We start from the raw sequence: 22,201 nt of genomic DNA, 5'->3' as shown, positions 1-22,201 counted from the left end.
TGCATTTTATTATGTCAAAGTTGATGTTTAGGCTTACAGAGGCAAAGCAGTACTTGCATACTTATCAATACCAGTTTTTGTTTGTTTGTTTGGTGCCACCCTTTAAAGAAGAATCCTCCAAATTTTATTTTAAGTAAGGATTCCATAGCAAAACCAAGTGGGAGAGAAAGGAATGGAGAAAAGAGGCTGCTGCCTTTTCCCTTCCCACAGAAAATTATTTGAGGAGACAGGCCAGAACTTTAACATGGGAGATACCAAGAGAAGTTGTAATTTGGACGTCAGCTGTGGTGATGTTCGGGTATTTGCTTAAGAATGCTTCTTGTTTACCTTCCTCCCACAGACATACTTCAATGACAATATCCTCACCCTGATAAGGACCCTGGTGACAGGAGGAGCCACACCAGAGCTTGAAGCTCTGATTGCTGAGGAGAATGCACTTCGAGGAGGCTATAGCACTCCCCAGACACTGGCCAACAGGGACCGTTGCCGAGTGGCCCAGTTAGCCCTGTTGGATGGGCCTTTTGCAGACTTGGGGGTGAGTCTGAAGCTTAGATAACTCTTGAGCCCAGCAAGCGTGATCTGAATGAACTGTGTCAGATGGTGACAAGCTAGGTATCTGTGTTTCTCTGATGCTAAATAGACTAAAGAGATAGAATTTATGGGATCCTATTTGCCAGGCCTCATACTTCACATATTCCTACAAAGTCTCCTACCAAATCTTTGATGTGTTGCTCTCTGGCAACTGAGGTATGGACATTTACACCAAGGCATCTTGGCTTTGGAGCTGAGGGTCTTTTCTTCCCAGAAACGAAAGGGGCAGGTGCTGAGAACATATAACTAAGCTTGAAAAGGATTCTAGCAGGGTCTTCATAGCTCAGAGCTTCTCAGCTTTGATTCAGCGTGAGCATGGGATGCTGGGCCCCAAACCTGCTGTCAAGAGTTTAGTATTTGTATACTCTTGACACAAAAATTATAGTTCTCATCTTAAAAAGGACTAAGAGATAGTTTATTCTGGAGCCATTTTGAGGGACCTTGGCTCAGGAACACAGACTTCAGCACTCTGAATTCCACATGGAAACAGTTTCATGAACTCATATAGGTTTATAAAACAAGAAAGCCATAATTGAGGCAACTTTAAAATACACTGGTGGGCACATGATAGGAAGATACAGCAAGATGGGGGAAGCTTTCATATAAACTTCAGATGCTATCTGAATACATACTTAGCTTTTGGGCTGGAAGAAGCTAGTGGTCTGTTAAGTTAATAGATTTTGAAAGGTTTCTATTACTTACAAGATGTTTTGACAAGGAGATAGGCAGAGAATGGCTGTTCTAGAGGGCTAGAACTAGCCTGATATAAGGAAATGAGCTTCTAGGCTTGTGGGATTCTAATCTCACCACAGTATTGCAGTTCTAGTCAGTCAGTTGGTCTCTATGGACACAGCTTCTTTGCAGTTATTGTTCACAGTACCATCCAGGTACTGGTGGGTTTTGAAGCATCAAAACTGCCATGAGTATCCAGAACTATTAGCCAAAATGGTGGGGTCTCAACTGGCACCGTCAAAGTCTTGATAGCTCTAATTAAAAACCTTGGTCTTAGGATTTCTGAATCTGGACCCAGTCACACTTCCCCAAGCTCCCCTTTGGATTTTCAGTACTTGTTTATGTCTGGCACTTTGTATGCCATAAAGTGTGCCACAAAGTGTGCCACCTTGACCTTTATTCCAAACTCACCTTCATAGATGTGTTTAGGAAGCAGAACCATGTGTCTTGGGGATATTTATACCTATTGCACAAAAATAGTGATGTCCAGAATGTCCCAATTTGAAAAATGCCTTGTTTTGTAACACATCGATGCCTGCATGTGTTCCAGGACCTCCATTAGTCTGGGGCTGTTTTGAAAGGCGACATCCACAATCAGTGACTCTTTTTTTTTTTTTAATCACTTCTTTACCAATACATTTGAGTCGAATTATTGTATTCAATAATTGTAAAGTGTGGGACCATTTGTTGTCTAATATGATGCCTATCATCGAAATTCCAGTGATAACAAAGACAAATATAGTCCCTCTGTGTCTAATGGATCCACTCTGTCATGCCACTCTGTCATAAAGTCTACCTGGAGTCACATGTCTGTATGAAGCCCAGAGTTTTCGTTACATTTTCCAACAAAACATTGTTTTCATCTTCTGGGTCAAGTCCCAGAACTTGGGGTGTGGTTATGAACTGATAAGTACCTTGAGTCCCAGTTATCTTACCTGCAGATACCTACATCTGCTTCTCCCTAGACATCTCAGAGGTCTGCAAATTATGCTTTTCATACAGTCCTTATCAGAAAGAGTCATCACTATAGGATTTGTGGGGTGCTCTTTTATTCTTGCAGTGATTTTCATTATCACTTGGGCAGATTTGACAACAAGGTCCCATCACAGTGGACACAGCTGAGCTGGAGTGGTGGTGGGGGGTATATAATCCTTGCTTTGCAAGGTTCCTTTCTTCTTTCTAGCTATACACTGAGACCTTCCAATGTCACAACTTCCACCTAGATGGAGGGAAGAGAGAAGCTTGTTTGAGCTGTGGCTAGAACTGTGTGGATGCAGAAGCTCCTGTGATGGTTGTTAGAGCCCAACAGTCAAATGTACTGAGTCCAGGCTGTTACATGCTGATGTCTTCAGCTACAGTTTCTTGGCACAATCCTCCTGCTCCAGAGATAGGAAAACAAGCTTTTATGAAAAGGTTCTTTTTTACCCCCTTGGTCCTTGATTCCCAGGCAAATAAAAACTGATGTTTCTCTTGGTCTCTTTGTTATCTCCTAGGATGGTGGTTGTTATGGCGATCTGTTCTGCAAAGCTCTGAAAACATATAATATGCTTTGTTTTGGAATTTACCGGCTGAGAGATGCCCACCTCAGCACCCCCAGCCAGTGTACAAAAAGGTCAGTATGTCCTACCTCTTGGCCATCTCATCTGAAAGAAATGGCATCAATGATATCTCTTGTCTCCTGCAGGCAAGGGCCTCTATGTGCATGCTTTCAACACAGTGCCTACATTACAGGAGTTAGAATCCCAAGCTCTGGTTCCTTGCATGGGTTCCTTGGTTCCTCATGTGACAGGCGGCCGACTAACTGCTGTACTGACGAGGAGTTGTCTTTGGTTCCAGTGTGAAGATACTTCACACTGATGGTATTTTTGCTTCATAGGTTTTGTAATTGACTCACTTTCTTTCAAATATTTATTTTTAAGAAACGTTTTATATTATCACCTTAAACAAAAATATTTGACAGTTTGGGTATCCTAGTTGTATATTTTATTTCTGATATGCTTTAATTAAACTCATAGCAGGCAAAACATTGACAGTATATTCTAGAATTACTGAAATCCACAAGTTTGTATAGTGTACTCTAAGAAACAGTGCTATAGAGGTGTTTTTCTTATCTATAAATTGCAATCATCTGAGGATTTAAATAAATACTGTGATTACACTAGTTTTAGTTGTATAAAAGGGAAAAATATACATGCATATTTAAAATTATGTATCAATTATATGTAACAATTTTAATACATAAAATTATATAAAAATGTTTATTTATTTAATGCTTGAGGGTTATAATGCCTAGCCAGAGTTAAAAATTGTTGCAGACTAGATAGAGAGATGGCTCACTGGTCAAGAGCACTGGCTGCTCCTCCAGAGGACCCAGGTTCAATCCCCTGCACGCACTTGGCAGCTCACCACTCTCTCTCATTCCAGTTCTACATGGGATCTGACATCTTCACACAGACATACATGCAGGCAAAACACTAATGCGCATGAAATAAAAATAAGTAAAAAAGTTGTTGCTGAGTAATACATTCCTGTGTTACAGTAAGTATGAGATTTACCTGCAGAGTTTCCAAAGATTGAATTACTGAGCCCTACTCTGGGGCTTGTGATTCAGTAGTACAGGGTGAGGCTGCTAAAACTTTTTCCTTTTGTTTCCAATTTGTTCATTTGTTCCTTTCTTCCTCCTTTTCAGTGCTAGGGACTGGACCCAGGGCTCTTGCATGCATGGCAAATGCTCGCCCACTGGGCTACATCCCTAGACCAACAACTGCATTTTCCCGAAGTCCGTGGGGGCCTCTGAGACCGTACTTTGCCATCCACTGCTACAGAAGCAATGTGGTGATGGCTGTAGTTGTGGCTGGTGTCAGCCAGAGAAAGCTTGATCTAATGGAGAGAAGGGGTTAAGGCCTCATTAACCAGGGAGATTGTGTCTGTGACTGGCAGGACATTGGAGAATAGAAGTTACAGTGAAGTGAGGTCATTATTTGTCATGAACTTGACCCTTGTACGGGAACATGCATATGGCCCATGTGAGTTATGGTATGGCTTTTTCGTTACCAGTTCTAACCTGTCACCTTTGCCTGGGCTTCTGGCTGCCTTGTTGAGCTAAACATGAAGATTTACTTTAATTTGGAAGAGAATTTGAAGCTACTATACCGAGTACATCATTCAGTTCCTCACATAGATGAAGCGGCCAGGCATTTAGTTCTTTGAAGTTCAGGAAGAGTTAAGTCATGTGTCTACTCAACTCAGCCCGTGACACCTTCGCTTTCTCTGTCCAGGTATGTCATCACCAATCCCCCCTACGAGTTTGAGCTCGTACCGACAGACCTGATCTTCTGCCTGATGCAGTTTGACCACAACGCTGGCCAATCCCGAGCCAGCCTGTCTCATTCCTCCCACTCCTCACAGTCCTCCAGTAAGAAGAGCTCCTCCGTCCACTCCATCCCGTCCACAGCAAATCGACCCAACCGGCCCAAGTCCAGGGAGTCCCGCGATAAACAGAAGTACGTTCAGGAAGAGCGGCTTTGATATGTGTACCCGCCGGCACCGTGTGTGAAACTGTATCTGCTACTCATTTCCCCAGTTGGTATTCCAGCAGAGTAACTTTCCTGTTCCCTAGAGCCCCCTCTTTTTTCTTTTCTTTTCTTTTTTTTTATTTTTACACATTTGCATATGTATGATAGTGTGCATGTGGTTGTCATTTTTATTTCACCACCATAAAACCCTTGAGCACAGCAGCAAATAAGCAGACGGACCAAAAAGTTATTTATGATTCTAGGGGGAATATAACCCAAAAGCATCCTCCAGACATAAATAGCTCACTGCAGGAATGAGTTCACAGGTTAGAAGGGAGCACCTGGGGTCAGGGTCAGTCAGGCACAGCAGATTTTTTCTGATTTATCCAGATCATCAGAATGCTTTGGGTTTTGATTTTTTGATTTTTGTTATTTCTTTTCTCTCTGTTTTTATACACACACAGAATAAGTTAGCATATGATCATTTAAAACCAGCAACCAAAAGTAATGAAAATGCATTGATTATTTACACTCTGGGCTGAAGTTTCACAAAACATTTGAAAAGCTTTCAAAGTGTGCACAAAAGATGATTAAGTTTCCACTTTGTGAGAGAGCATCAGAGATTTTTTTTTTTTTTTTTTACTTATTCACCAAAGCCTTTTTGTCTCAGAGCCAGCTTCTTTCAGGAGTTCAAGCTAATGTTTCTAATTTTAACACAGAAGAAAAAAAGAAAACAGGTTTCCACTTCTAGATGTATCAAATCTTAGTCATTTCATTTACCTGAAAAGAGGTTTGGTTGCATATTAAATTGTTATTCTGTCTCCTTATGCTGCCATAGGGATAGCTAGTTGTTTTTTTTTTTTTGTTGTTGTTGTTCTTTTTTTTTTTTTTCTTTCCCTTTTGACATTTGGGATGAAAAGCCATATGTATCATAAATATCAGATGTAAGTCATTAAGAACTGTCTTCCTGGGACTTTTACATCCTTTAAAAGGTGAATCTCTTACCTTATGTACAGAATAAATAGCGCTCAGAAAAGAGCAAGTATTTTTCCATGCATTCTCAAGGGACCTTTTTACTCCCCTTTGTTTGACTAACGAGGGCCCCAATTTCAGATAGAATTCAGGCTGGGGCTTTGGTGGAGCAAGAGGGAGACAGACCCAGTGGCAGATAATGGTTTTTTTTTTTTTTTTTTTTTTTTTTTTGTTGTTTTGTAGGAGCTGACGTGCTAGATAAAGCAGGATGTAGGAGGATGGAGCCAAAGTTGACTCAACAAAGACAAAAGCTAGCAACCACAGTTAAATTGCTGGCACAGCTATATGATGCTCTGTCCCAAAGCAAAAGGCTGGCAGGAAAAGTTCAGCATAGCAACCTCTTTAACATACAGCCAATTCACATAGGTAGGCAAGTGACAGGAGAGAGAGAGAGAGAGCTTCTCCCTGCCATTTTCAAGATGGGAATTAGGTGGCAGCAACAGTGAGCCAAACACATTTCAGTAATTATTTTTTCTTTTGTTGCTTTCTTTCTTTCTTTTTTAAACTGCTAGTCAACAAGAGAGGGAAGGTAGACAGATACCTTTTCCCCAATATGCAATTATCATTATTTTATGCATGCAAATTATGTTTTAGGAACATAGGAGTTCTGAAGAATTGGCCAACTTTACCATAACCAAATTCTGGTATGGGTAGATTAGCCTTGTGTTCATATGAACCTATTTGAGACATTTACTTAGGAATCTGTTGATAGACTAGGGGGTAGGAAGGAGGGGGAGAAGTCTGTCACAGCTTTAGCATCTCTTTCTTAAAGGTGTTTTTATGGTGAATGTTTGGGTTTAGATTTTGAATCCCCTGTCCCCTCCAGCATGATGGTTTTGGAGATTTGCTTGCTGTGTGATTGACAAGCACTTTTACTGACAGAAATGGTGAGACTCTGTCCAAACCTCCACCTCCCCCCATACCAAAGGCAGGGGCAGTGCAGTACTCCAACCAGCAATGGGTGGGGAGTCATTGTATACATGTAAATTCAAAAGTCTTGTGAGTCGAAGTATTTTTTTTCAAATTATTTTTGTCCGTATGTATTTTGATTTACATATGACATATAACTATCGCTTTATATATAACTATATATATATAACTATATATATAACTATATATATACATATACCCTAGTTTTGGATCGTGAGAGATCTTCATGCATTCTTTGCAAAGGAGGTTATGAAGTTATGCCCTCAGAACATTTATAACTATAAGAATGTGCCAGTTAAAGTGCTCAACAGGAAATATGACAGTTTAAAAGCATTGTAAAACTCACATAGCTTACTTCTCTCTCTAAAGTGCGACAAGGATGACTAGAATGGGCCAAGGTATGACAATTAATGGTTCTGCATGACCTAGCCACTGCTGGGGGTTTTCTTCTATAACGTTGTCCTTGTGAAACTTTTGTGGAATTAAAAAAAAGGAGTTACAAATTTTATTCTGTTATTGTTTATTTTTATTTAAATTGTTCTGTTTGTGGTTCTATTTATTTTGTTTTGCTTCTCCACCCTTCCCTTCCCCTCCTCCTCTTCTTTTCTCCCTTCCTTCTTCTTTTTCTTCCTCTACTTTCTCAATTGCTCAGCGCAATGAGGCTGTGCTGCTGCTATGGCTAGACCCCTTAGAGTATGTGTTGGTGCTCTTGGGTTGGGGTAGGGTAATCGGGGGTAACCTCTCTACGTCTGGCTGGCCTTCAACTCTGCACGTGGCCTCCCTGCCCACCTTGGCACCTTGTCCCAAGTCCAAAAGCATTTTCCCATTGAGAAACCCAGCTTCCTCCACTTCCCCCACCACCACTGCCCAAACCCGTCCCCACTGGTCTGTTCACATCTCTGTGTTGATCTTGGCAAGACCTACCAAATCAAGCAATGATGCCAGTTGATAAATGTTTCTGTAAAGTATTCACAGCTATTCCATTTGGCGAATGTGCTTTTCTGTTAATAGTTGACCCTCCTTTCATCTTCAGTAGGAGGGTTATTAATGGCAAATGCATTGGTCTATTTTCCTGTGTACTCAGTATGAACGAAAGTCAAAGCTGTTGAGCTGTGTGAATCAACTTGAGAGCGCATGGCCAGTTATGAAGGGACTGATGATTCAGTCTAGACAATACTTATATGTCTCCTGCCACCTGCCTTTCAGATGTTTGTTAAATTCCAACCACAAATGGGGCAGACAGAAGTAAATTCAAAGTGTCTTTTTAATGGAATTGGTTCTTGGCCCCAGTAAACCAGACTGGAATTGACTGGAATGGGAACAGACTATGACCTGAGATGAAATTTCAGAGTTTTCCCCGGTCTTTGGGCACGTAATCCCCACTGGGTAATTGCACATCATTGAGAGGTGACTACTGATATATTTGATGGTGGCAAAGGTATCATGACTTTTTTTTTACCAGCTGAAACTTCTGTATTATACTTTTCTTAATAGAGTGAAGATTCTCCTCCACCATTTTTCATTTGACTCCAAACTCCCTCTTTTAGGAAAACAGAAGCTCCCTTAGGAAGGAGGCATATGGGTTCTTCATATGTTTTCTCTCCCCTACTTTCCCCTCACCCAAACTAGAAACAAACAAGAAATAGTAGAAAGTGAGAGAACACTGTGAAGAGAAAAAATTACGCACATTTAATAAGAATCACAGCTCAGGAGTCTGTGATAGTTCCAATTCTGAAAACTAAGCAGTTTGTGAGCCATTCGGTCTGACTTACCCAGGCTTAGGAAAGGGCTGACAGATGAAGTGAGTTGGTAAAGCAGGAGGAAAAGCTTTGCACCAGCTGTCTTATAACTGGAAGTGTCAACATTCCTAAAAGCTGCTACTGGGGTCCTTCTCAAATCCAGTTCAAATGAACCCTTGCACTTTCCAGTTTCCATAGTATGGAGATGTTTCAAATTCCATTATGAAATTAAGCCTTCATAATTCCGGATGTTAAAGTAGGTATACACAATATGTATTTGAAATCGTTTTTACATTTTAAAACTATTTTATAATTTATCTGCATTCCCTTGGTTTATTCTTGGAAAACTGGAAATTAATGCCTGAGGTGTTGATATAGCTTATTTGCTGGTGTCAGGCTCTTGGAGCCAGATTCTGCCTCCAAGCCAGGGGACAAGCCTTGTGAGACTAGTGACTAGAGAGACTGACTATGCCTGTTGGCAGCGTTATCGAGATCCTAGGTGACCAGAGGAACCTTTGACTGACTGTGTTTCAGCATAGGGAATGCCTTAAAGGTGTCTATATCCCAATAGAAACAATTATAGCAACTTTCCAGGTTCCTATAGCAACAGGCTCCTTAATGAACAAGAAAGTACAGAAACTTCCGGGAGAGGAAGATAAGACAGGGTACGAATCAATTTCTCCACCAGCTTCCACCAGACAATCCCTGCTTTGTGATAATACGATAAAGAAGTAGCTGTGGATACCTGCCACTAAGCTGGTTGAGTATACTCCATAAGGAGACTTAGCGTGGAAGCGAGCAAGAGAAATTCCTGCTACCCAAGGGGAAAGTCTCCTCAGGGTTTGGCTGGATGTAAGGATGCAGAAACGGACACTCATCATGGTACACTATAGAGAAGTGAGATCAAAGGAAACTTGTCTGAGTCTGGTAGAAACTATGCTTACGTCTATGTAATGGCTGTGTTTTGCTTAGACAGAAGAGGAAGAGATGGGATGCATAGTTTTGCCTGGGAGGCATCAGGGTTTTGTGACCACAGGAAACATACCATAGAAATATAATTCAGGAAACAACATGGAGTTGCCCTTGAAGGTTGGAGGTCTTTGTAGCCACTGCTGTCTCACTGTCCTCTCTATCCAAATGGGATCTTTTCAATCCATGCCTTTGCTCTCAAAGCCTCAGTGTGTGGTGCTACAGAGAAGCCAGCTCTCCCAAGTGCCTTTACTGTGTTATCAGTTTCCCTTTTAGCAGTCTTCTCTGGGGAGTAGTTGTGTGGAAAGTCGAAAGCCCACAGCACTGACAACCCAGAGTCAGCAGAAGCTCTGAGTTCACAGTGTAGCTGTTTCTCCCTCTGCTTGTGGAGCTTTGGGTAACTCAGCCCTCTCAGAAGAAGTCTAAACCCTTTCTCTAAACCCTGTCATTTCCTTATACTAGCAATGGAAGACTCAGGTGGTTCTCCAAGGGGCAGGACATCCCACTGGTGAAAACTGACTTCAGAAACAAAGACCCACTCCGTCCTAGTCCTGAACTCCACAGCATAACATCATATTATCCCTTCCTCTCATTCACTTTCCAGATGAAGACTACCTACAAGTTCCCCCAATGCCATCTCTATTGCCACAATCTACATTCTTCAGGCCAGCCCTCAGTTTATACACCCTAGGCCTCTGCCTCTGGCTTCTCCATTGAAGAACTTCATTTGTAAACATAACATTCAGGAGGTACAACCCATGCCTGCATCATACTCACATCAGTGCTAATCTTAAAGCTAATGCCTAGGCAATCATTACAGCCAGTCTACTCAGCAAGCACAGATGTAAACACATTTAACTCTCATATGACAGATGCTGAATGTGTAGTGAGTCACTGATACCTGTTCTGTTGACATGGCCAAAATGATTAGGAATGTTTTTTTTTTTTTTCCAGCCCTAGTCTATAAAAGATGAATGACAATACGATACATTCCATAAGCTTTGCAGGACAGAGAGTGTGGGAGAGAAGCAGGTTCACTTGACTCTGACCCGCAAGCTGGCGCCGCCTCACTGGCCTCCTCCACACTGTCCACAGTGTACACAGAGGCTTAGTTGGTCTGTAACCACGATACTCTCCATAGTGCAGCAGTCACGTTATCTCCAGTTATTTTCTCAGCTTCGCTTTGTTATAGCAGCTTAACACATGTAGCAACATGTCACTCTCTCCCTAACGCTAACTGCCTTATGAAAAAAGTTCCTGACAGGTCACACAGTGTCCCCAGAATGAGGGTTCCGTGAATATATCACCCACAGGAAGTTTAGGAACAAACACAGATAAGGTTTAGGTTTTGTTTTGTTTGTTTGTTTGGTCTGGTGCCAAGAAGTCCCCCACAGATCACAAAACTTTTTCTCTCAGGTGTGAAAGAAGAACACATCGAACACTGAGATAAGTTATGCATTAGAGTGGGGTTCCATTAGCCACTTCCATACTTATTTGAATTCCTGCTTTGAATCCTCTTTCTAGTGCCCAGTTTTGTAGTGGCTAGTTTGATTTCCTCAACATCTTACTTGATCACGCCTCACACATCATAGGTATTTAGAGCTCAGGAGACGCTGGAATTAAACAGCATCTTCTCAGGAACAGTGAGAACCACATTTCAACCCTTCAATCCTTTCCTTGCTTGAAGCTGCAGTCTCAAACCACAGGGGCAAGACTGCCTATACTTTCTTTTTTGGCAAGAAATTTAAAGAGAAAGAAGCTTAAATACGGCCAATAATGCTGTCTCTTTTAGAGACAGCTGGAGGAAATTGATATCCTCTCCGTGGTGAAAGGTCAAATTGCCCCCTTTGAATTGAACTGTAAATACTAAATTCTCAACAATTATTCACTGCAGCAGTTGTAAAATTTTCAGCAAATTGTAGCTGTTTGGTCTTTCACGCAAAACACATCCTCCTTTTCATCAGCAAGACTTACTCTTCCTACCTGGCACACACAACCTAGCGCTAAATCCCTTCAGCAAAATAATTCAGCGTAACTGTGCAGCCAGTGCCAAGGGCAGCTTGGGCAAAGAGCAGGAACACCAGGCTCCTCTCTCAGTGCCGTCTCTGCACATAAGCTGTTTGAGAAAGTCGTAGTTGGGAATTGTTTCAGAGACCTGGCAATGGTTTTAAAGCCTGATAACCATCACACTTTACTCTTCTCTGAAAGGTTAGTTTAATCGTAGATCACAAAAAATTGGTTTCCACAAATGCATAATGGTTCATCTATGTCACACTTGAACTAAATGGTTTTTTAAATGGAGCTGAAATTATTTTGATGTGTACACAGTCCCAGATTTCTATACAACCTTTTTTAACCAGCCCATCAGGAGTCTTGCCTCTAAAGCCTCATTAATAATTCAGATGTGCTGATGACTTTAAAAGATCTATGGAATTGAAGCTTAGGGAAAGGAAAAAAAAAAAAACCTCTGCTTGACAAAAAGATAAATGAATGTAGAAAGAAGCTGTAGGAGGCTGGCAAGCTGTAGATCATCTCAGAACAGATTGTAACTTTATCATTCTGTCAGGGGGAATAATTTAAAGCACTTAATCAGTTAGTTTCACTGTGAGGATGTAGCATTATGAATTCCTATCGTCCAATCTGTTCAAATCAAAGTGAACTTAATTATAATAGGTGAGTGAGCCAGAGCAGGAGAGATCATAGGGAGAATGAGGTACATGAGAGGAAGCAAGTGTCCTGAGGGCTAAATGGAACTCCTGAACCTTTCTTAGGCTTTTCCCTAGCCCCAGAGGTAGCCACACTGAGGAGCCAAGAAACAGGAAGTGGTTGTAATATAGAACAAGAAGGAAAAAGCAAAGTGATCATGCGCTAATTACAGATGCTTCATTTGTGAGCCAACACACACACACAGACAGACACACACACACATGCATCCCAGAGAGAGAGAGAGAGAGAGAGAGAGAGAGAGAGAGAGAGAGAGAGAGAACACGAGAGCCAGCTAGGCAATCATTTTAATGGGTAGTTCTACAACCAGACACAAGGCAGATGTAAATTGCTCCATACTCAATAAAAATGGAAGCCAGAGGGACCATTGTCTCTAGAGCAGTGAATGTGTTTGAAAGCTGTCTTTCTTGCCCTCTCCTTTCCCGAAGTCACTGTAATGAAGCCTACAGTCCCCTGAGCTAGAAGTTCTACTTCCCAGTTGTTTCCTATCTGTACACATGGGTAATTTTTCAGTAGAGTTCATTCCTAGAAAGGGGCATAGATTAGAGTTGAACCTTGTGAATAGCATAGCTCAGCCAAGAGGCTGCCCTCTGCAATGACCCCAAAGGCCCCGAGCATTCTCTCTCAGCCATTTGTGTATTTAGGGTGGAAAGGAAAATGGCAAGCTTCCATGAGCTCTCTGCTCGCAGCTTGCATTGTTATAGTCAGCTGAGATCCTGCCTCCTGGAACTCTTTCCATGACTCCACACCCACAGAGTTCTCTTTCTTTATATAAAAGCCACATCAAAACTCTGTTTCAGAACAGTTTCCTGTTCTTATTATCACTCTCATTGGCCAGCAAATCCTGTGGGATTCCTTTAAGATGCTGCCTCCCCAAAACCATGAAAAGGATGAAGACAGGACAGAAGTGGTACAGTTGACATCTGCCTTTGAGTCTACTTGTAACAAAGTCGAGAAAAGGCTGGGAAGAGGTGAAACTGCAAAAAGAATCTGGACAGCTTATTCTGCAGTCCGGATGGTGTCCATCTACTCCAACCTACTCCCTGAGGGTGGTCTACTCCTAGTGCCTTCCAGGAGCACATTCATTTTGCTCTTCCCTTGCTACAGGAAAGAGAGGCATGGTTCAGGTTCCGGGGGCTTCTATACACTGCACTGTCTTAGCAATTACTCACTGTCAGCTTCTATTGATTACCTTTATGCATTTTCAATGAACTTTCCAGAAGCTCAGCCTAGGACTAATTAAGCTTCTCGTTTCTCCTTCTTGTTCTCTATCCATTTTGCCCTTTAGCAGAAAAGAAATGGTTTACAGATGAGCCGGATAATGCCTATCCGAGAAACATTCAAATCAAGCCCATGAGCACCCACACGGTTAACCAGATCAACCAATATAAGTCCACAAGCAGCCTGATCCCTCCAATCAGAGAAGTTGAAGATGAATGTTGACTCCCAGGAGACCAGAACTATTTTTTTAAAGCCTGACAAACTTCATAAATGGTGACGTGACTTTTCTTCCTCTTACATGCTGAATCACTGGTGGAAACACTAGAATAAGCAAGAATTGCAAGAAAAATAAAGTTAGACAGATCTTTCTCTTTGCCTTGAATATTGCTTCCATGTATTTTGGAAAAGAAAATGATTTCATTTATAAATGAACATACTAAATAGTCATGTATAGCTTCTAGTGTTCTAAATTATTTTTATTTATTAGAAAGAAAATATATTTTTCTTTTTTTTTTCATTGCCAGATATCTTCCATATATCACAGCAATGCAAAGTCAAAATGAGTGAGTGGCCAGATTCCTGGATGCACATTTCTCTTCTTTCTCTTTTTCTTTGAGGAGAATGATGGTCACCACCCCAATTTGTAACTAATGGAAATGGATTACTAAAAATCAGATTTAAGATGGACAAAAATGTACACACATATTTTAGAAATCTAAAAAAAAAAAAAAAGAACAGAAATGAATATTTACCTCTCCCCTCGATTGGCGTGTGTTTTGCTCTGCATTGTCACCAGCTTTTAACAAATCAAACTTATTAATCTCCACAGTTGAAAGTCCTATCTTTGTAGTTTCAGTTTTCCTCCAGCATCTCTTATCCTTTGTTTATATATTTAGAGGAAAGAGCTCCTTGCAACTTTTCTGCAGCTGCCAGATCAGGTTTCAGCAGCCAGCTCAAGATATGGGGGAGGGTTATAGGCACACCTAGAATGTGAGAGTTGTGAACCAGAGGCGCCCAAGGGCAGGCCTTCTTACAGTGGGGCCTCTTCCATGCTGTTATGCTCCTCATTTCATACTTCTAAGTCACCCAAGCAAGTTCTGTGGGAGGATCTGTTGAGTTCTTTTCCCCACTCAGAGCTTTTAGCCTGAAAGTCTGTGAACATGAATGAATAATTTTACACAACAATGGGATCTAAGAAGAACTCATGCTTATCAGGAATTGTTTGTTTAGAAGTCAGACAATGTCTACTGTCAAGGAAATGACTTTTGCTCAAATTTTCATTTGCTGGCTTTCCTTGGTTGAGTAGCTGGGACTAAACATTCAAACTCACTAAAATACTTTCTAAAAACAATAACAACCAAAAGGAAAGTAAGTCATGCTCTTAACATAGACTGTTAGAAAAAGGCCTTTGAAAATTACCAGCAGTGAAATAAATGTATCAGCCACTTCAATCTGTGGTCAAAAGATTTTCCTAGTCTTCAGATTCAATTGTGATGTCTCAGCTCTGCTGTCCCATGCATGCCCAGTGTATAGTCACCTCAGCAACTGTTTCACTCCAATGACTCAAAAGGTCTTTCAACTTCACAGCGATCAACCTTTGATATGATCATCAGGGTCTCTGGAGAAGCATGGGTGTGACTGTGATTTTTTTTTCTTTAAAAATGTAAAATGTGGACACTTTTCCAAACTAACCAAAATAGCCCCTGAACTCCTGTGACATCTCTTCCATTAACTTTTTAGGCCATGACTCTGTGGTACCTAGCTATGATAGTACAAATCAGATCAGAGCAAAGCAATGCGATCACCATGAAAACATATGTCCGTAAGGACCCCACTTACCAGTGTAGGCAAAGCTGAGCTTCCACCTCCGTCTGCTCCCTGCAGAGCCACTGTAGTAGTGCTTCCACCTTGTAGGCATTGTCCTGCAGTGACTTGTCGGACTGTGGTTACTCTGTTGTCACGTTTTGTAGAATTAGTTCTATAAAAGTATTGTGAATAATGTGTGTCCGATTGGATTGTTAACACAAAAATATTTATAATCAATCACTAGTCTACTCAGGCTAAAATGGACGTCAGCAGTCTATATTCAGGCTTATAAGCATTTCTTGGTTTCCAACAGAACTCAAATGTGCTGGTGGGGAGAATTCACTGCCAGGATATTGACAGCATTCCTGAAAGCTAAGACTTCCTTGAGCATCATGATTTTGCATTGGGGTTACCTAAGTACATTCATGTCAATCCACGCTCTTATTTCCTTCTGAACCAGAGTAGGCTCTTCCTCACACTCATCCTCACTAACCATGTCTGAATTTGTCTTAGTTCTTTAGTCTCCTATGGCAACCAATGTTGTTTCCCTAAATAATCTTCCATTGGAAGAATAGTGTTCTCAGCACTCCACTCCATGCAAGGCAGGAAAGCAGAGGCATAATCCTCATTTCCCACCACAGCTAGAGATTGAAATCTAAGTCTACTTCTTAACCACAATGGCTACAATGATAGTTTCTATAGTAAGGGGCTCCCTCAGTTCACCAAGCAGCTTTCTACACCCAACATAGTAGAAATCCATTTCCTTCTAAGATAGAGAGAGCAATATATGAGGAACAAATCAAGCATGATTCAAAGGTGGTATGGAAAATGACCATATGGTGGCCCCATTTGCAAAAATGCACAGCATATCAGGCAAAGCAGAAATAACATTTGTTAAAATAACTGCAGGGCTCAAGACAACACCCAAAGTTTCCAGTTTGTTTTCATTTGTTGAGTTCTGAATCCTGTGTAGAATAAAACATCATCTTTCCAAGTCTTCCCAACCACATTCTCCTTAGGCCAGTGGTGGTCCTCTCTGGAATATTCCACATTAGAAGGCGCTGATCTCCAGTCCTTGGCTGAGGTCCAGAATTGCTATCTTGGCAAACTAATGATGCTTGGGTGCTTTGGAAATCAGATCATTTGAAAAACAGAATCTACCTGTGTATGAGTACATCATTCCCATCACCATTTTTCTCATGGAGGCAATGTGCTTCCGTATAAGCAACTATATTTGGAAATATCCTTCCTTGCTATAACCAACTGAAGACATCCACTTCAGGTGTTTTATGTTTAAAAAGAGATTGTGACTAAGTCATCTGGAAGAACAGCCATCTTTCTACAAGTTATATTTTGTTTTTGTTGTTGTTTTTAAGTGTTGATAGACTTTAATCAATGAATTAGATGGTTTGGGTTGAGTTGGAAGTAGAGAAAGAGAAAATGCATAAAATTAGAACTCTTTTGTATGGAAAACAAAAACTGTTGAACGGTGCCTGATTTTAAGGTTCAAAGGCACTCTTACACAATTGGCTACTAACTATGAAAATATTCTTTAAATCCTCAAGTCTTAATGACTTAAACATGAGGCTGGCTTGTTGAGATGGCTCAGGTCCCTGTCAGACTGACAAAGGCAGTAGCTGCCTTGCCTCAGCCAACCCCTTGGAGACAATCTTTTTCAGAGCTGTCTGTTCTGTCCATGTCACCCACATAGCATTTCTGAGCTGAACAGAGTATCCACTCTCTGCTCTGGACATAGAACTGTCAAGTTCATTCCTATGCTTTTCAGCTTGGAAAGTCTTACAGTCAAGATGCAAAGGTTTCCATTCAGATTCACTCCCCTTACTGATGAGCCAGTTTTGTTCATTCTGGTCTCTCTTTAAATCTCGGTGCAGCACAGCTTTGTATAGTCTCTTCATCTCTAGAGCACAATTCTAATAGTGCATAGAGAGAATCTGGACACTCCTACTCTCCTGTTGTTATTCCCATTAATGTCCTCCAATGTACAGTCCCCCTTACTTCTCATTTCATTTCCAGTTTCTTTGGTTTGCTTTCATTAACACGATGTGTTTTGCTGCTTACATACATTAGTGTAATTTTGATCTATCATTTTCATCATCAAGGAGAACCTTGTTGAAAGAAGGATAAAAAGAGGCAAAAAATTATAAAGAAAAGTATCAGATAAGTGACTTGGAGTCATCTTGACTATGAAGAGATCACACAAATTCACTCAACACTGAGTGGCAGCCCAAGATCTGCCTGATTTTTGTTTTTTGTTTGTTTTTTCTTTTTTTAATTCATATTTCGTGATTTTTTGAATGGTGGTAAAGTAGTGGATACAATGGCCCTTATTACTTAAGGATTTATCCATCATTTTTAAAACTTAAAGAGACTAAAATATTACTTTCAACCCTATTAGATTTTCTTTCTGCCTCTGCTGTTTACCCCATGTTCTTAATGATTGTTTTTCCATTATAATTATGGTTTCTCACTTAAATCTCATGATCACTTGATGAAATGAGGAATCCCTTTGGACTTATTTTGGTTATTAAGCCAAGTTTATCTTAACTGGTTGTTGTCCATGCATGGCCAGTTATTTATCCAAAATTATCGCTAAAATAAGGGAATGTAGAGGACATTTTAATTTCATTTTTTAAATACCTATGGTGAGAGTGATTTAAAAAAAAAAACTAGGAAAGGGACCCATGTGGAGAAAGGCCCTTAGTCCTACAAGAGTTAGGATCTCCCTGCTAGTCCAGTCTCAAATGGTTTGATGGAGAAATTATTCTCCTTTAGACTCTCTGTTCTAGACCATCCTTTTAAACTGTGCTTTTAAGCATGAAAATTATAATGGGCCTGAAAATGGATATCTCAGAGTGTACATCAAAAAGTTAGAGAGAACAAAACGAGGCAGTTGCAATGCTGGAAGTAGCCCTGGCTTGAGCTGATTCCTGGGAATGGGGAAAAAAAGGCTCTCTTGAACCATGAATGGGAAAAATGATAGGAGCCCAGTATTGGCTGGGCTGTGAAGACTTTCCAGTAGGAAATAATTGGTTTGACTGGAGGCACAAGGATCATGAGGACTTTCCAATGGCCTTAAGGAGCTATGATTTACTGTTATCAAGGTGCTTTTGATAGAAATAGCAACTTACCTTCAGTAGTAAGTTTGTGTCCATTACAAGACTTCATGGAAGAAGCTAGAAAGTAGGTAGTTGAAGAGCCACATTAAAAGTGGCACACTGATTTAGAAAGCCATAAAGAGTCACTGAAAGATCTGAACAAAGGGTCATGGAAAGTAGTGACTGTACTGTTTAGAACTTGAAGCTTTTGAGATGTCCAGTTCTTTCTGGAATGTCAGCTCTTTAGCTGAACATTCTCTCAGCAGTGCGAAGTCCTGTGGGTTGCACTCAGCAACAGCTCACCATGCAGAACCCCTACTTTCCGCACACATTTTCTCCCTACCACGCAGAGGGCACCCCTTCAGTACTCAGTTGCTAAAGTAGCCATGGATCCACTGCCTAAATTAAAGGGAAGGATATATTTTCAGATTTTTTTTTTAAAGAAACCTGCTGGCTCTACTATTATACAGACATTAAAATAATAATAATAGCAGGCAGACAAATCATAGCATAATCAAGAATGCAGGGCTTTTAACTTTTTAGCTAGCATTACAAAGGTCTCCTGTCAGGAACTCAGTAGACAGCACCAACACGTTTGTCAGATGAATGTATCCAGCTGGAGGAGTATAACACAGTCTTGCTTGCAGTAAATATAAAATCAGTTGAAAGGGGGAGCCCTAAAGAGCCAGTAGAGAAAGAGTAAGCATGTATGTAACAGTGTCTTCCAGCGAGCAGGAGTTAAAGGAATGAGCAGTGTTATGGTTTGAAGCAGTTAGGTAAGCTTTGTGAACAGATGGGGTTTCAGAGTTAGGAAAGCTGAGAGCCACCATCCCAGCTCATTTTGGAATATGGATGGATCAATGATTTCATTAGTTGATCAAGTAGTCGCCATGTACTTGCTGCTGGACAGCTTCTGCCCCTTCCTGGGAACAGAAGACATGTTATGTAAAACTGTCATTCAGTAAAGACTTCCTATTGGATGGGGCACTATGACAGTTTGACTTAGGTTTTAGGGTTGGGTGTGAGTTTGACAGGTTCTATATAAAGGGAATGTTTACTGCAGACCCGGAGGACAGAGCAGTACAGAGGGACAGGAAAAAGGAGAAGATGAAGCATGTCAGCAGAATTCTCACAGTTAAGAAATGGGCTGCCTTCTTTCTGATTTAAGAGGGGAGAGTTCCTTTCCCACCATGAAGGTGTCCTGGGCTGGGAATACAGAGAGAGCTGAGAAGATGCTCTGGCAGGCCCTGGCCCTAGGAAAAGCCACCTCTTCCATCCCCCATACAAATGCATGAGATAAGTATAAAAGGAGAAGCCTGGCTGAGTTCATAAAGGAGAAAGCATAGGCTTAGATGATGGGTCAGTAGAAGTGTCTGAGGCTATAGCCAAGTTAACAGGGGCTCAATGGAGCAAACCAAGCTGATGCCATTAGGACAGAAGATCTATTCAGTAAGGGAGACTGGGAAACAGAAAGAGGGATGCAAAGTTAGAGAGAAAGAGGCATCCATGAGAGTTGAGATGAACAGTATCTGAAATGGTGACTCGGAAGTAATGAGGCAGACTGGAAGGACCAATTTTCCCTTTGTCTTTATCTTCTGTTGCCATGAGGACTGGATTGGATGGGAAACTAGCAGGCCACTCTGTCAGTTTTTACACCATGGAAAATGGAGGTTACACAGGGCATCTAGGTTATCAGCATGCCTTCTGAAGTGTTTATGAAAAGAGGAGTCTTGAGCTGGTCTCTCCTTTCATCAGTTCACATCATCCCACTCTTCTTCATCTCTCATGCACAGTACACCCAGGCTCTTGTAGTTACAAAAATCTTAATACACAAAATGCAAAGGTCACCATCTTCTGACAGCTTTTCTGGGCCAGGGTAAACAGGAGAGCCTTTTGGCCAGGTGAAAATGGATTTTATTTCTAGGCTGAATGTTAAATTGAAAAGAATTTTCCCCAGATCTGTTTATCCCCTGAGGAATTTCTGCATTTCTTCTTGTTCTCCAAAGCTGACCCTCAAGCTCTCCAGAGTCTGTCTTAGGAAACAGCACCAGCCCTGCTGTTTAGAGTCTTAGATGAACATGTACACACACATCACATGTGCCTGCCAAAGCAACACAGAGCTTCCTGCCCTTGAGATCTAGGGTCAGTTTGATGAGGTAGTCATCAGGGAAGGGAGCCCCTCCACTGAGACAAATCAAACCCCAGGTCTACACTAAACCAGATCCTTTCCCCACTCCAGTACCTCAGTTCTTCTTTTCCTTCCGCTGTGTACACATTTAACCAGAACTGCAACATTTCAAACATAAACCCAGATCTGCCTGGAAATCCTAATTAAAAATGCTCCATTCCCAGGTGGTACAATCACATCCTGCCTAAAGTATTTGGCTCACATCCCACCATGCAGATGCTAAAAAGAGCCTTTTCCCCCACTTAACACCAAAACCTTCATTTGGAATTTCATCAGGGGACAAAGGAAAAACAAAACAAAACAAACCAATTCATAAGTACACATATGCATAGGTCAGCCTACAACATGTTCATTAAGGGAAAAGAGCGTGGTTTATTTATCTGTCTCTCACACTTTGATTGCTGGCATGGTGACTGTGGCTATGATGAATTATGTGACCAGACAGGAACTGGAGAAGAGAATAAATGCTGGTGCTCTGAAATGACCTACCCAACTCTGTCATCTGTAACAACCAGTGATAACTCTCTTGTCTTGTAAAAAAGGTTTGTACATAACTTGTACATGGTTTCATTTTGTATTTTTCGCAGATTAAAAATTTATGTATTTGTGTTCTAAAACAAGGAGTGTTTGTGTCTTTGTAACTGTCACATAGGGTGTGGGGAGGGTTAGTCAAGTTCCTATTTAACCCCCACTCTCCCGTGAAGGTAAAATTGTGGACCAGCAGCCGCGGCCAACTTGCCTCTCCAGCTGCAAGTGTGAGCTAGGATGCTGCCCAGCACTTCCATGAGCAGCGCTGGGGAAGAATGGCTACTGGTATTGTTAAAAAGCTTAAAGTCAAGCTCTTTGACCCCCACCTCCCCTCCCGAGGGAGGAGCAGCTTTGCTAGGCCAGCAGAAGAGGACATTGCAGCCAGTCCTGAAGAGACTTGATAAGGTAGGGTCAGATGGAAGGGGAGGAGGTCCTCCCCTGTTAGCGGACTTGGAAAGGGGCAGGGAGGAGATGAGGGAGGCAGGGTGGGATTGGGAGGAAATGAGGGAGCAGGCTACAGCTGGGCAAAGTAAATAACCTGTGATTAATATAAAAGATAAATAAATTTAAAAAAAAGTTTAAGGTCATGCTGGGCCACACTGGGCTAGAGTCATATACTGCTACAGAGGGCTCCAGAATGTAGGGCTCTAAAGACATGGGCTATATGCTATATAACCTTGACAAGGGAGCATGGGTTCACTTGTACCCTGTCCTCAAGCCAGCTCTCCTTCCTTGCTGTCTGTATAGACAAGCAAAGTCTCCCCACCTTTCTTATAAAAACCTAGTGGGTAAAGCTTGCTAATGGGTTGGGCCTTCTTATTCCCGAAGGCCATAGCTGAAACTTCATTTCCAAGTCAACAACATCCAATAACAATGTTGCAATTTGAGTCCATGCTTTAGATCTTCAGAATCTTGTGAATTTAAAGTCTCTTTAGGACACCGGCCCTTTTAGTCTAAGACTGACCTTGCTTCTGGGAAAAGAAGAAGCTAGGGAGAAGGTTCCATGGATACATTGTATAGAGCCTGCTGATAATTAATATCATTAGAGATTGTAACCTTCATTAGCCAAGCATTAATGCTTACACTCTTTTATTGGCATCTGGTAACACT

General features: G+C 41.4%; 1 protein-coding gene across 28 annotated transcripts in view; it reads left to right on the top strand.

Moving 5' to 3' along the window:
* Kcnma1 (potassium calcium-activated channel subfamily M alpha 1) overlaps positions 1-20,653 on the top strand; it is a 695,343-nt gene extending 674,690 nt beyond the window's left edge. For 6 of the 28 annotated variants that reach the window (XM_060382121.1, XM_060382114.1, XM_060382117.1 and 3 more), the window contains 5 exons: positions 341-535; positions 2,817-2,935; positions 4,602-4,826; positions 7,170-7,198; positions 13,521-20,653. In XM_060382121.1, the coding sequence (XP_060238104.1) occupies positions 341-535; positions 2,817-2,935; positions 4,602-4,826; positions 7,170-7,198; positions 13,521-13,675 (723 nt within the window). In that variant the 3' untranslated portion in view covers positions 13,676-20,653. Of the gene's footprint in view, positions 1-340; positions 536-2,816; positions 2,936-4,601; positions 7,199-13,520 lie in introns of those variants that run through there. The other 22 variants (XM_060382141.1, XM_060382143.1, XM_060382147.1 and 19 more) reach the window with 7 other exon arrangements.
* Positions 20,654-22,201: the final 1,548 nt, after the last annotated feature.

The sequence above is a fragment of the Meriones unguiculatus genome, chromosome 4 (genome assembly GCF_030254825.1).
Source record: "Meriones unguiculatus strain TT.TT164.6M chromosome 4, Bangor_MerUng_6.1, whole genome shotgun sequence".
Lineage (NCBI taxonomy): Eukaryota > Metazoa > Chordata > Mammalia > Rodentia > Muridae > Meriones > Meriones unguiculatus.
This window is presented reverse-complemented; position numbering and strand designations above follow the sequence as displayed.